The 15,139-nt window shown below is 38.6% G+C and overlaps 1 protein-coding gene across 1 annotated transcript in view; it reads right to left on the bottom strand.

Annotated features, from left to right (window-relative positions):
- Positions 1-15,139, bottom strand: part of LEKR1 (leucine, glutamate and lysine rich 1) — a 331,218-nt gene that overhangs the window by 75,264 nt on the left and 240,815 nt on the right. The window contains exons 13-14 of the mRNA XM_082459714.1: positions 8,218-8,379; positions 3,978-4,277 (exon numbers count right to left, since the gene is read on the bottom strand). Coding sequence (XP_082315840.1) covers positions 3,978-4,277; positions 8,218-8,379 — 462 coding nt within the window. The remainder of the gene's footprint in view (positions 1-3,977; positions 4,278-8,217; positions 8,380-15,139) is intronic.

Here is a 15,139-nt window from a genome sequence, read left to right as displayed (position 1 = left end):
AATTTAAAACTTCTGCCCCTTATTTTTCCTTATCTATAATTTTAAGACAACAAAAATATTGAACTCTCTGTACTGGCTTTCCTTTGATAGTTGTACATGAACTGTTTTTTCAGATTTACCACATTCTTCCTCTGGTTAACAAGGCCCCTAATATCAGGGTCACACTGTCTTGATAGGACTCATACAGAGCTAGTAGGAAGGAAAACTGGCAGCAAGAAGCATGTGATCTATTTTAACCTGACTTTAAATGATAATGTCCTGTTCTCGAACATATTATGTTTCTTTTCTGACTTCCTACTTTTTTTTTTTTAATGTTCCAATTTTTATGTCTGTGTCTTCACCCTATATAGAATTTCAGGAGCCCCTTTGTCACATTTACGTTTCCCATACAGTTTTACTTCCCATTTTCTTTCTTCTTATTGACCTGCACCTTTTGTTGCCTCACCTTCTTGACCCTTGTCTCTGTGGCAGCTCTCCACTAATCCCTGCTCCATGCAGGAATGTCCATTTTGCCCTTTAGAGGCTATGGCTTTCCTCCTATCCTTGAGAACTTTCTTTATACAATTAAAAACAAAGTTCTATCTATTCTCTGGCCTCTTGAATGAGAGCAGGGCTTTCCTCCCCTTAATTAGCTTCCTTATTAGACCATTAATTTATCTTCTTTCTAATGGGAATTTGTTCTCCACTTAAATGAAGATTTTTTTTCTCCAGAACCTGAGAAATTTCAAGTGTCTGGGATGCATGGTCACAAAAAAGTAGTGCTTTTCACTCTACCTGTTAACAACCTTGATTCTTCCTGGATCATAACTCCTATCACTTTTATTAGCTCATTTCCTATTTTTATAAGAATATTCTGGACTTTAGCATTCTTAACCAGCGAAGCAGCCTTAATTATTTACTCTTACAGTTCAGTTGTAATTATTTAACTTCTAATGGAAAGTCTGCCCTCAGACATGTCCTTAGGTAACTACTTTTGCACTGATCTCTTTCTATTCCCCAATAATGATCCACGATCATTTATATACCAACTCAGTGTCATGTATCTTTCAAAAGTCTGCATTTAAAAAAATAAAACTTTATCTCTAAGTGGCTTCCTTTTACAACTAACAAGCAGGAAGAACTCCAAATGTAGCTCCTTTTGTGTGAAAAAGATATTTGCTCTCCACTTTTAGCCTAGCTTTTCTTGCCAAAATTACCTCCAGAGGCCCTGAGATTGGCAGCCTCTAAAATGGCTCCCAGTTATCCCTGCCCTCCTGCTATTCACAGCCTTGTGCAATCCCTTTGTGTTGAGTGTGGGCTGGACTTGTTGTTTCATCTCTAATGAATAGAATGCAGCAAAAGCAGTGGGATGCCACTTCTGAGATTAGGTTACAAAAAGACTGTGGCTTCTATCTTGGGCACCTTCTCTTGCGCGCTGTCATTCTCACTCGCTTGTTTTGAGGGAAGCTAGCTGCCACGTTGTAGGCTCTTCTTTGGAGAGGTTCATGTTGGAAGGAACTGAGTGGGGACCTCTGACCAACAGCCAGCGTTGAACTGAGGCTCTCAGCCCAACAGCCATGAGGAAATAAATCCTGCTGACAACTACATAAGTGAGCTTGGAAGCCAACGCTCCCCCAGTTGAGCCTTTAGATGAGACTGCAGCCCTTGACACCCTAACACCAACCTCATGAGAGGCCTTGAGCCAGAGGCATCCAGCTAAGCCCTACATTCAGATCTCTGACACTCAGAAACTATGAGATAATAAATGTTGTTTGAAGTACTGATTTTGATGACAATTTGTTATGCAACAATAGAAAACTAATGCAAGTCCTTATGGCCAATTTTTTAGCTTTTAGTCTGTGCTTTTTATATGATAAGTTTCTTTTTAGGCCATTCTTTCCTCTGGATGTCAATTTAATTGCTCAGATAATATTTTCTGTAAATTCCTCTTTGAAAGCAGGGAATGGCAGTTTCCAGTCTTGTTCATAATTGCATATTGATGACTAGCACAGTGCCTGGCACTTGAATAGTTGCCTATTATATATTTACTGGATTTGACCCTTCAGTCTTTTTCTACATGTCCTAGTTTATAAGTCACTCATCACTTTCCATATTGCCATTTCTTTTGGGGATTTAAGAGTTAGAAAACCTGCTGGTCTAGTAACTTGGAGTTTTTTCTCCTTTAATCTGCTGTCCCTCCTCCTCTTGAACGTCAACACTGCTGTCTCATTTGAAGCATCACCTCTCTCCTTCTCCAGCAGAGCTGAATCCATGTGTGCTCGCTCTTGCCACTCCTGCCTGGACTGGTGGAGCAGCTCCCTTTTTCAAGGGAGGCTGTGCTGCTGTGTTCCAACAGGAGACACTCAATCACGTAACACCCTAACCATCTGGTGGAGTAAGCACTAGTGTGTTTGTTGTTATTCTAAAAGTGAGAGAGAGAGAGAGTGTGTGTGTGTGTGTGTGTGTGTGTCCTGGAGATGTTGAGTGCCAAGCCTGAGGTCACTTTGAAATTTGGAAGCAGAATAACTAGAATTCTGGTATCCTAAAAGAGGAAGCATAGAGATTCATGGAGATGAAGTTTGGAGAGTCAAATCTTGGAGATTCAAATTTGAATCTTTGCTCCACCATGTTGTGTGACCTTACAAATTATTCAAATATCTTGAGTCAGTTCCTCATCTGTAACATGGAAATAATTCCTACTCTATAGGGTTTTAGGCATTATTCTTGATCCAGTATTCTGTTAATTCTACATTTTAACTTAAAATTTCTTTGCAATAGGTTCACTTCATAATTATAATGATAGCATAAACTTTTAATTTGGGTTGATAATTTAAATACAGGAAGAAAACATGGTATATTTGTTAACAATCAATATTACTACTAGCACTTTCCTTTTATTCTTTTATTAAGATGCCAATAAAACCAAAAAAAATTATCACTAACATTCAGAATCTTCCTCCATTTGCCTTTATTTGCTATACTGTCATAAATGGGATCAAATACTCTAATGTGACAATATTCTAATTCTTGGCTATTGGAAAATTGCCCCACTGTCTTAATAAGTTTGGGCTGCTATAACAAAATGCCAGAGGCTGTGTGGTTCAAACAACAAACATTATTTCTCACAGTTTGGGAGGCTGGGAAGTTCAAGAACAAGGTGCCAGCAGATTTGGTGTCTGGTGAGGGCTCGCTTCCTGATTCAAGATGACCATCCTCTTGCTGTGTCTTCACATGGCGGAAGGGGTGAGGAAGTTTTCTTTCATAAGGGCACTAACCCCATTCAGGAAATTAGTTCATCTCTCAAGACATAATCACCTCCCACAGACCCGCCTCCACATATTATCACGCTGGGGATTAGGTTTCAACATATGAATTTGGGGGGACACACAAACATTCATTCCATAGCATCCACCATTTCTAAACTGCTCAGCAATTCAGAAATAAGATTTTCTTAGGAAAACATTTCAAATCAAAATAAGTCTACTCCGGTTTAAATAAAAACACTGCTGAAATAATCATGCATACATAGGAAAGAAGACCAATACATGTAAAGTATCTTATAACTTTAGATTGACAGAAAAATAAAACCCTAAAGAACAATTGTTTTTAAAATATCTTGTCCAAAATATTAACTTAAGCAGCAAGTACTCTAAAAGTTTCTTTGGCAAAGATTTAATGTCACAACAAATAAAACATATATATATATAAAGATTTCTAATCTTAGAGGTTTTAAATGGTCATTTGCAACACAGTAGAACTGGCTGAGGAAACCTTAGAGATTATGTAGTTAAATGTGTTATTCATTTTACAGAAAAGGAAGCCAGGTCCAGAGAGGTTAAGTGCCTGCCTGGTTAAGGACAGAGCCAGGATATGACCCCAGATCTCTGATTAATAGTCCAGGACTCTTTGCATGACACCAAGCTACCTTTCCTGTTTTGTTTGTTGAAAGAACATGCACTCTTTCACTAATTGCAATGGTACCATCACCTGCTTCTTACCTCTTCCTGGGACTGGTTGAATTGCTGTATCAGTTGTGCTTGTGCCAGCATTACTCTTTCCAGTTCATCTGACTTCTGTTTCATTTCCTTCCTCAAGTCCTCTGAAACTGAATCATTACTGTCAATTTCCTTCTTCAAGCGTGATTCAAATTCTGCAACCAAATTTTTAAGGTTTCCGATTTCTTTCTCCTTTAACTCAGATTCTTCAGTATATTGAATATGGGATTCATGGAGTTTTTCTTCAAGAGCAGCCACTTTCAGCCTTAGATCTTTAGTAGCGCCTTCAATTAAGTCAGATATCTGTAAGATAAATCTTGCATTAGTTTGTGGGTGATAGTCTCTAGGTATCCACAGAATTCTCGTGGTTTTAAGAGGCTTATTCTAAATAACTGGTGTTCTGATCTGATGAAAACAAATCCTATGACATATATAGGCCTTCAAGATTTTAAAAGTTAGGACTAAAATTTTATTTTTATCAACTAAAATGGAATTGCATTAATCACTTGGGCATACTTGGAAATACATAAATCTCTGTGGCTGAACTGAGCTACCAAGGACAGCTCAAGTCTTGATAAAGTGCCTGTCTGGACTCACTTTAGGGTGGCTTTGGGATCTAGAAATGCCTGATGTTTGGGGATGCATGTAGGAGAGCACCACAGCTATAGTCTACTCAAACCATACCATTTAAGTTTTCCTTCGATATATATTTTTTCTTTCTTGAATATGATGACTGGAGGTACCCTAGATACTACACCTTCTATAGCAGCCCTGCCCAACAGAACTTTCTATGATGATAGAAATATTCTGCGCTGTCCTATATGGTAGCCACTAGCCACATGTGACTATTGATAGTGGTGTGCTGGTAAATGTTTAACAATGGACTCACACATACACACACAAAAGCCAGATTTATATCTAATTTCCATGGTGTGAGTACTCTCACCATGGCCAATTCCAAGCTATGAAGGTGATATCACTGATCGCTGAGCTGGAAAGAAATGCACAAATAGGCTCTCGCTTGTTAGTATGGGCTCTTGTGCATTTGAAACGTGGCGAACATGAGTGAGGAACTCAATTTTCAATTTTATTTAATTTTAATTAATTGAAACTTAAGTAGACACATAAGTTACCACATTAGACAGTGCAGTTCTAGAGGATACCAGAATACTTAGAAAATATACTGCTTCTGAAGGTGGTACCTCTAGACAAAGAGAGGAAAGAATAACTTGAGAAACTTCTCCTCAAAGTCATGAAATTCTTTAGAAGGGAAAAGACTACTTAATTTTTTCTCCTTAAAAAGCAAAACAAATAACAGAAAACAGACCAGGAAGAGCAAAGCTCCTTCTGATGAAACATATCCGTATTATTTATGCTATGGATATTGTCACATAAATATTAGTACAAGAAATCAGCCCATGAAGAATCTGGAAAACATTCATAGACCAAAGTTCCAAGGATTTTGTGAACCATTACTTAAGAGTTATGCATCCAAAATTTGTTTCAAATGTTAAATTTACATTAAGAATAACTTTTACAAGAAATCTATTTACCACACTTAGTAATTTTATAAATTAAATTAATATTCCCTTTTCTTCAATTAATCCAGGAAGGAAGAGGGCCACTGCTAGGTCTGAACAGTAGTTTCCTTCATCCACAGGAGAGCTGACACTGAAACAGAGCAGGTTATCCTGGGGAGAGGAGGCTCACATAGCCACAAACATGTTTTGATTTTTTTAAAAGGGAGTCAACATTTAAAAAATCAAGGGACCTCCCTGGTGGCACAGTGGTCAAGAATCCACCTGCCAATGCAGGGGACACGGGTTCGAGCCCTGGTCCAGGAAGATCCCACATGCCGCGGAGCAACTAAGCCCATGCGCCACAACTACTGAGCCTGTGCTCTAGAGCCCATAAGCCACAGCTACTGAGCCTGTGTGCCACAACTACTGAAACCTGCACACCTAGAGCCCATGCTCTGCAACAAGAGAAGCCACGGCAATGAGAAGCCCGCGCACCACAATGAAGAGTGGCCCCTGCTAACCGCAACTAGAGAAAGCCCACGCACAGCAATGAAGACCCAATGCAGCCAAAAATAAATAAGTAAATAAAGCTGAATAATATTCCTTTAAAAAATAAAATAAAATAAAAAATCAAGAGAATTCACTCACAAAATCTGGACTTATGATTTCTCTTGAAAGACTGTAGCCCTGGTAAGTTGGGGCCTGCCTTTCAGCATTCTCCTGCTGATGGTCCTGAGCCACCTGGGGACTGCAACAGCAGTCACCAGGTTAGGGGGGAAGGTGGGTGGGGGGCAGGAGCCAGGAAGCAAGAGGTCTGTCTAGGATAGAATCTGTCCAGAAGGGGAGGGGCCTAAGGTGAGCCAGGCTACAAGTTCCCAGCGCATGCTCCATTGTCCCAATAGGAGTTCACTTATAAAACACAAATTCAGAGATAAAATTACTTTTTTTAAAATTAAAAACAAATTTTTTTTTTGATGTGGACCATTTTTAAAGTTTTTATTGAATTTGTTACAATATTGCTTCTGTTTTATGTTTTGATTTTTTGGCCCCAAGGCATGTGGGATCTTAGCTCCCTGACCAGGGATCCAACTTACATTGGAAGTTAAACCCCCTGCATTGGAAGGGGGAGTCTTAACCACTGGACCACCAGGGAAGTCCCCCCAGAGGTAAAATTATTAAGAATTTCAAGACAGCATTTGCAGAGTGTTAAACCTGAAAGGCCTTTTTGAGTGTGGGGACCTGTGGTGCTACACTCACGTGGCTGGCCCTGCCTGTCGTTCCCAGTGAGCTACTGAAAAGGCTGTACCATACCCGCTATACACCAAAGTAGAGGCCAGTAAGTCTCATTTAAGGCTAATTTACATAGACTCTTTTTTTTTTTTTAAATTTTGACATATTATATTCTCATTGCTCTTTTTTTTTTTAATTAATTAATTTATTTTATTATTTTTGGGTGTGTTGGGTCTTCGTTTCTGTGCGAGGGCTTTCTCTAGTTGCGGCGAGCGGGGGCCACTCTTCATCACGGTGCGCGGGCCTCTCACTATCGTGGCCTCTCTTGTTGCAGAGCACAGGCTCCAGACGCGCAGGCTCAGTAATTGTGGCTCACGGGCCTAGTTGCTCCGCGGCATGTGGGATCTTCCCAGACCAGGGCTCGAACCCGTGTCTCCTGCACTGGCAGGCAGACTCTCAACCACTGCGCCACCAGGGAAACCCTACATAGGCTCTTAATGAGTTTATTCAAAAATATGACTTCACCACTGGGTCTTGGTTAATACACACACACACACACACACACACACACACACACACACACACACACATTCTACTCTCAGGTCTTATGAAAACAAGGGAACCTTAAGGAAACCTTGTATTATGTTTAGGACACATTGTTTAAGAAATTATGGGGACTTCCCTGGTGGCGCAGTGGTTAAGAATTCGCCTGCCAATGCAGGGGACACGGGTTCAATCCCTGGTCTGGGAAGATCCCACATGCCACGGAGCAACTAAGCCCGTGCGCCACAACTACTAAGCCTGCACTCTAGAGTCCGCGAGCCACAATTACTGAGCCCGCGAGCCACAACAACTAAAGCCCGTGTGCCTAGAGCCCGTGCTCTGCAACAAGAAAAGCCACCGCAATGAGAAGCCCACGCACCGCAACGAAGAGTAGCCCCTGCTCTCCGCAACTGGAGAAAGCCTGCGTGCAGCAACGAAGACCCAACGCAGCCAAAAATAAATAAATAAATAAAATAAAGTTAAAATGATACTTTAAAAAAAAGAAATTATGGAGGTGTGATTACATTTAAAAAATATTTCCCTTCATTCAAAAATATTTAGAGTTGAAAATATTTGCAATTAAAGGGGATAGGCTTTAATTGTTGGTAAAATTTTAATTATGTGAAACACCTCATTATCTTTTGTTGGATACTTGAGGTATTGGAACATCTAACCATGCTAATTATTAGTTATATAATTTATGCTGTTTTAAAAATAAGTTTATTTTAGTAGGAAAAAATACCATACATAGCTGGATTGTATGCTTATATTATTTATCTCAGTCATTCATTCTGGAGAATAGCCAAACCATTCTATCTACCTAAAACTAAGGCACAATGACCATGAGAAAATCTGCAGGAGTTATAAATATAGTGGTGTCCTTAGGAGGAAATAACCAACATCTACAGTTTCAAACCCATTAAGTAATGATGAACATCATAATGACAGACCTTCATTTGTAGTTCTTCTTGTTCTTTCTTATACTTTTGGATTATTTCTTGGTGTTTTTCCTTTTCAATATCGAGTTCCAGTTTAACTTCTTTAAAGAGAAGAGCTTGCTCCTGAAATTCAACTAAATGTTGGGCTCTTTCCTTGGCGAGTTCAGCTTCAATCTAGAAAATAGCATTTAACACACAAATAGAGCCATTTTATCTTAAGATAAGTAAATTAAGCCTATTTTCAGACTCATATTTTTTCTCCCAGTTTTATTCAGATATAATTGACATACAGTGCTGTATAAGTTTAAGGTGTACAGCATAAAGATTTGACTTCCATATATCCTGAAGTTATTATCACAGTAAGTTTACTGAACATCCAGCATCTCATATAGATACAAAATTAAAGAAATAGATTTTTTTGATGAGAACTCAGGATCTAATCATTTTAAAAATTCTAATCCTAATATTAATTTTTAAATTCTAATGTTTAAAAAATATCTGACTCAGAACTCAGGCCAGAAAAGTTGACCTTAGGTCAAATAGTGTTACATCTTCTAAGACCATCAAAACCTGTAAAATGAGTAGAGAAGTTAGTACAATATATTATAACAGTTTTCAGAAATACTAAAAGCTTAATCTTCTGTACATTTATGGTGTAAACTCAGTCCTTGCCAGCAACCCCATAAGGAAAAAAAAAAAGATTTTGAGGCTCTTACACTAAGTTCTGCTGAAAACTAAGAGTGGATACAAGGTATAAATGTCAATTTTTTAAAATGGTCCTTTCTTGATAGAGATCAGACAGTTTTGGGGTCAAAGATTATCATTTTAATGCGACTGAGGCCAGAAGGCTGATTGAAGGAAAACATAGTCAGTGATGCCCGTATCCAGATTTTGACTCACATAGAATCACAGTGCTGGAAGGGAACTTAGAAATCCCCTAGTTCATTTTCTCAAGCTTCCATGAATTGTGGAAGAATAAACAAAGGCTTTGGATTGAGTTTAAATCCTGGCTCTAAATCCTGGCTCTGCCACTCTAGTTGTGTGATCTTAAATTGTGACTGTAACCTCTCCTGATGTGGTTATAACTAATTCCCTTGGGGGTCGTTATGAGGATTAAATGAGATGAAACATCTGTGTAAAGCTCTTGCACAAGCAGGAATTCAATAGTCAGTGGAGATTACTTCTACACCCTGACTTCAGTCTCTACCATGGAATTTGCACCAAATCATTGTCTGCTCTGTGCCTCAACACCACCAGAAACCATAATTCACTCCTTCCCCAGCAGGCGTTTCCATTTTCAGACAGCGCTCAGCATTAGGAAGTTTTTCCTTTAGTTGAGCCAACATCTCTCTCCCCGTGGTTTTCAACCATTGGTTTTGGCTCTGTCTACTGGAGCAAGAGAACAAATCTATGAGTCCTGGAGTCATTTAGGCCTGGGAGACTATATAGTGGAGTAGAGAAGGGATCCCAGTGACAGGCCGGCTCGAGATTTACATTGTGCCATGATTATAAATTCTAAGAGGGAGTAAATGCCAGATAACTTGGGAGAAAAACCATCAAATATGACTTTCTGTGACTGTGATTCTCAGGCCACTAAGAGGAGAAGGAGAGAGGTCAACCTGAATTTCTCAAGGGGATACTGAAACTAGGGTACCAGGAAACAGAAAGTTTGCTAAGAAAGTTTGCAGGAAGCCATTTAAATTACATAAAGTCCGCATAGAAGACTAGCCCCAGTGTGGGGTCTGTGGGACTTGTTGCACTGGGTATAGGACTGATCATTTGCCTCAAGGCAAAACAATTATGTTTATACTCAATGCACGGAGTTATTTTGGCTCTCTCAAAATAAATTTCTGGATTGTTTGGGGGAAAGGATACCGATAATCATTTAGGAACATGATAGAACTGTTCAGATGTGTTGCTAGCAGATTACAAAAGACAAGGAGAGCCTCAGGGCCCTTAGAAAAAAAGAGCTGACGTTCTTCTGAATTGCAGGTACTTGTGTTCACTTGCCTCCTGGTAGCCATTTAGATACATCACAGGTGTCTCAGAGAAACTGTCTGAACCAGAGATCTTGATACAATCCCCTCCCCACCTGTTCCTTCCTCAATGCTCCCCATCTCAGGACACAGTACCGTCACCCATCGAGTTATTCAGGTCAGTAACTGGGGTAATCACTTTTCACACTTCTGTCTCCCTTACCCTCCACACCTAATCCAGCACCAAGTCCTGTTCATTTTGCCTCCAAAAGGTGCATCGAATCCATCCACTTCTCTACACCTCTACTTCCACCATCCTAGTTGTGGTCACCACCACCTCCTGAATGGCCTCCTTACTTCTATTCCTGCCTCTCTCCAACACCTGATACACAGCAGAGTGTTCTTCACAAACTATAAATTGGATTATTTTATTCCTTCTTAGTGGTTTTTCAATGCATTAGTATAAAATCCAAACTCCCAAACATGATCTTCTACAGGACCACCATCAGCCCATATGACACCTTTGTGTAAATCAACAGAGCATGTCTTCCTTAGATGAACACAGCCTTGGGGAGGGCACAAGACTTGGTGAGTGGAGCCCAGGCCGGATTCCAGCTCCCTTCTCTCCCTTGGCCTGTGCTATTAGTCACGATGCAACCTGAACACCATGTATGGCAGCCCTGGACCTCTCCAACCTGACTTTTACTGCTTTTCCCATTTGATTACTGTGCTCCAGCCACACTGGAATAGATAAGTCAAGAACACATGAAAGGAGGAAATCAAATGCAAAACATTCAGAAAACTTCAAGAGTTAATAGCCCACAAGATACCATGACACTACTTAAAAAAAAGAGTAAACAAACATTTTTTGAGAAATTCAAGAAAAATTTGTGCTGAGGTACTAAAATATCAAGTGTTCAAAAAAATTTCCTTGTGTGGTTAATTGGTAGAGCCAAAGAGTTATTTTAGGATAAAAAGACATATTTCAAAATATGGATACAAATTAAGAGAACAAGGATGTACATAAACTATGTGGGACAGGACAAACTAAATTAGATGACAGAAGGACTTGAGAAGAACTTTTAAAAACAGAAGTTCTTTAAATTTATTATGGGGAAGATGCCATTTAGCAAATCAGCAGAGTCCCTTGATGAAGAGGAAACAAAGGAAGCGTTCAGGGAAGGAAAGGGAGTGGCTGACTGGTTGAATGAGAAGAATGTTCGGTTCTACCTGAGTCAGGAAGAAAGGAGATCTTCTTGCCCCTGAACTGTTCCTTGGAGTGAACTAGTGTAGGTAAGGGGAAGGGGAAAAAGGAAGGAATAGATGGAGGGTGGGAAAGAAAAAGCACTGTAGATAAAAAGGAGAAGAGTGATTTACTATTACTGATTTGATTTTTAATTTGCACAACGTGAGAAAGAGAAGCAAAGTGATGAGCTTCAGGTGGGATTTCTAAACATTTAAGGAAGCTGCAGTGGGAAGCCAAAAGCCATCTGAATGTGTTGACTCCGTAGCACAGAGAGATGACACTACTGGTTCCTTCATGATCTGAAGAGTCTGAACAAAGTGATGAGCCCACAAACAATGATTTGCTTGAGCTGGTATACTGTCATTGAAAAGATGGATTCATACCAAATTGTCATGTTTACGTTTTTGACATGTTGATAAGAGCTGTTTGTTTAAAATATCTTGGATGGCAGGACTTATGTTTATGCAAAATAAATGAATTAGGTGATGGTGCATACATATATTATGAACTGCTTTATACAATAACTAATAGTACTTTTGAAAACCATGAAAAAATTCTAATCTCTAAAAAACAGCATGAATAATATATGAGTTCAAGAGTTACACAAAGTAAAATCAATTATTGTCTGTGTACACATTCCAGATTTTAATTCATCCATATCTTCCTCTAGCTCAAACTCTGTCTCCTCCCTGAAGGCCTTCTGATGACTCCAGGGCATTCTGAGTATGTTGTTTTTTAATTCCTTTTGTATTTGTTGTTGAAATGCATAATTAGAGTTTTATAATATTTGTGTCTAATACTAGCGTGCAAAATGCTATCTTTTCACTAATTATTTTCCAAGTGAGATCTTTGTGGTTGATTTTGATATCACTTTCTAACTTTTCATGGAGCCAAACACCAAATATAATCACTTATTACTTTGATGATCCCTTTAAAACCAAGGGAGTCTCCGATGTCAAAGTAGAAATCAAACCACTTGTTTATATTTGATGTACATATATCATTAAAGAAAATATATCTCCTAAAAATAAATTATTATACTATTTTCTAAAAGTTTAAAAACAAATACTGGTTGAAAACTAATACTTCAGATTATTTCTAAATTAACCACTGAATAAATATATTATAAAAGTAGATGACTATTCAAATAGTAGGCTTTGTATTGTAGTAAAAAAATACAAATGCTAAGGAGTCAGACTATGCACTGAAGTCCTGCCAAGAACTGAGTAAACTGAGGGCGGAAGGAGAGAATGTTCACCAAGTAACTTAAACAGTCTAGGTGGTATGGTACAGGGCCCTTTTCATCTACTAACTCATTTAATTCTTACAACAACCCTGGAAAGAACATACAATAATTATTATTCCCACTGTCTACAGTAAGAAATAGTCTCAGAGAAATTAAGTGCCTTCACCAAGATCTTAGAGCTACTATGAGGTGGAGAGGGCTGCACACTCAGGTGTCTCTGGTGGACTCCATAGCTCAGCGTGGTGAGTTTTTCCACACAGCTGTCTCCCTACACATCTACATGGCATAGTGGTTAAGGGCATGGACTTGGTATTTATTTAGTTTCAAAATATTGGGGGATTTTTTTCCCAGATAACTTTCTGTTAATGAATTCTAATTTGATTCCATTGTGGTTAGAGAAAATACTTTGTATGACTTGAATCCTTTTAAATTTATTGAGACATATTTACTCCCAGTATATGATCTACTTTAATAAATGTCCCATGTGCACTTGAGAAGAATGTGTATTCTGCTGTTAAATGGAGAATTCTATACATATCAATTAGGTCATATTTGGTAATAGTGTTTACTGTATCTCTTCAAAATAAATTATTATACTATTTTCCATAGTTTATATCCTTAATGAGTTTTCTGGATATTTTTCTATCAATTATTGAGAGAGGGCTATTGACATCTCTGACTCTAATTATAGGTTTGTCTGTTTCTCCTTGCAGTTCTATCATTTTTTGCTTAATTTTTAAGTTCTGTTACTAGGTGAAAAACCATCTAGGATTATTACGTCTTCTTGGTGAACCAATCCTTTTATCATTACGAAATGACCTTCTTTATCTTTGGTAATATTCTAAATGTTCTGATTTCTTTCTCTGAAATCTATTTTGATTGTAATGTAACTACTTTAGCTTCTTTTGATTTGTTCTAGCATATCTTTTTTCCATCCATTACTTTTAACCTATTTTTAAAAATATTTCTTTATATAAAAGTACATTTCTTATAGGCAACATATAGTAGAGTCTTGCATTTTTATCCAACATGACAATCTCTGTCTTTTAATGGGGGTATTTAGACTAGGGCTTGGCAAACCGTGGTCCACAGACTAAATTCAGCCATGCCCATTTATTTGCAAATCATCTATGCCTGCTTTTAAGCTACAATGGTGGAGTGGAGTGGTTGCAACAGAGGCTGTATGTTCCACAAACCAAAAATATTTTATTTACTAACTGGACCTTTATAGAAAAAGTTTGCTGACCCTGGTTTAGATCATTTATATTTCATTTGATTATTAATATGATTAGCTTTAAATCTATCTTGCTGTGCATTTTCTATTTGGCCCATCTCATTTTTTTCCCCTTTTTCTGTCTTCTTTTGGATTATTTTTTAAATTCAATTTTATCTCCTTTGCTGGTTTATTAGCTGTAACTCTTTGTTTTTCTATTTTTGTGGTTGGTTTAGAGTTTATAGAATATATTTTTAACTTATTGCGATCTATCTTCTTGTGATATATCACTTCATATATTGTATAAGAATCTAAATATTCTCACCACCACTACCAAAACAACAAAGGTAATTATGTGACATGAAGGATATGTTAACTAACCCTATTGTAGTAATTATTTTGCAACATATATATGTGTGTGTCAGATCATCACGTTGTACATACTAAACTTACAGTGTCACATGTCAATTACATCTCTATAAGCCTGGAGGAAAAAGGGGGCTGTGATGGTTGGTTGATGGATAAAACTAAAATGAAAGGACCCCTTCTTCCTTTCCTTAGATCTCCTGCCATTGTTCCGTACTCACCAACCCCAACCAAAAGTCAGAGGGTCCAGGAACTATTACTTTCATCCATTCAATTCAGGCTTTGGGGATAGAAAGCAGGGTTTCAAGGGTGTAGAGTGGCCAGAGTGGGGCAAATGAAAGGAATCTGGCTCAACCCATGAGGCAGATGGAGAAATCCTCAGAGAAGGGTAATCTGCCAGGAAGGTATCCCCAGAAGGGTCCACTGTATTTCCCAGCTCATTGTCAGTTTGCCTACCCATTGCCCTATCTCTTGGCCCATCTTTTAACTGGAAACTTCAGGGGATATTTGTTATTTTCTTTCTTTTTTTTTTTTTTTTTAGGGATTCATTCTTCCCCTATTGTCAGTCAATATGGTTGAGTGGGAATCTGTCCTGCAAGGGTGAGCATGTGACCCAGGTCCGAATGAATCAACATGCCCAGTCTTGCCAGCTGTGGTGACTGGTCCAAGACTAAGCACATGATTCAGTTAGAATATGACAGCCACAATGAGTTTTTTGCTAAGAATGCAGAAAAGAGGTGGGAGGAGCTACTGTTCCCTTTTTGCCATCAGGAGGGACAACTCTGAGTCTGAAAGTGAAACCAATCTGGCAGAAAACTAGCTTGACAGCCCTGAATCCAGCTGTGCCTAAAGGTAGCCCACCACTGAACTTTGCAGTTACGAGAGCC

The sequence above is a fragment of the Balaenoptera physalus genome, assembly GCF_965194825.1.
Source record: "Balaenoptera physalus genome assembly, chromosome: 4".
NCBI lineage: Eukaryota > Metazoa > Chordata > Mammalia > Artiodactyla > Balaenopteridae > Balaenoptera > Balaenoptera physalus.
The sequence above is the reverse complement of the archived record's forward strand: the minus strand, read 5'-3'. Positions and strand labels throughout refer to the sequence as shown.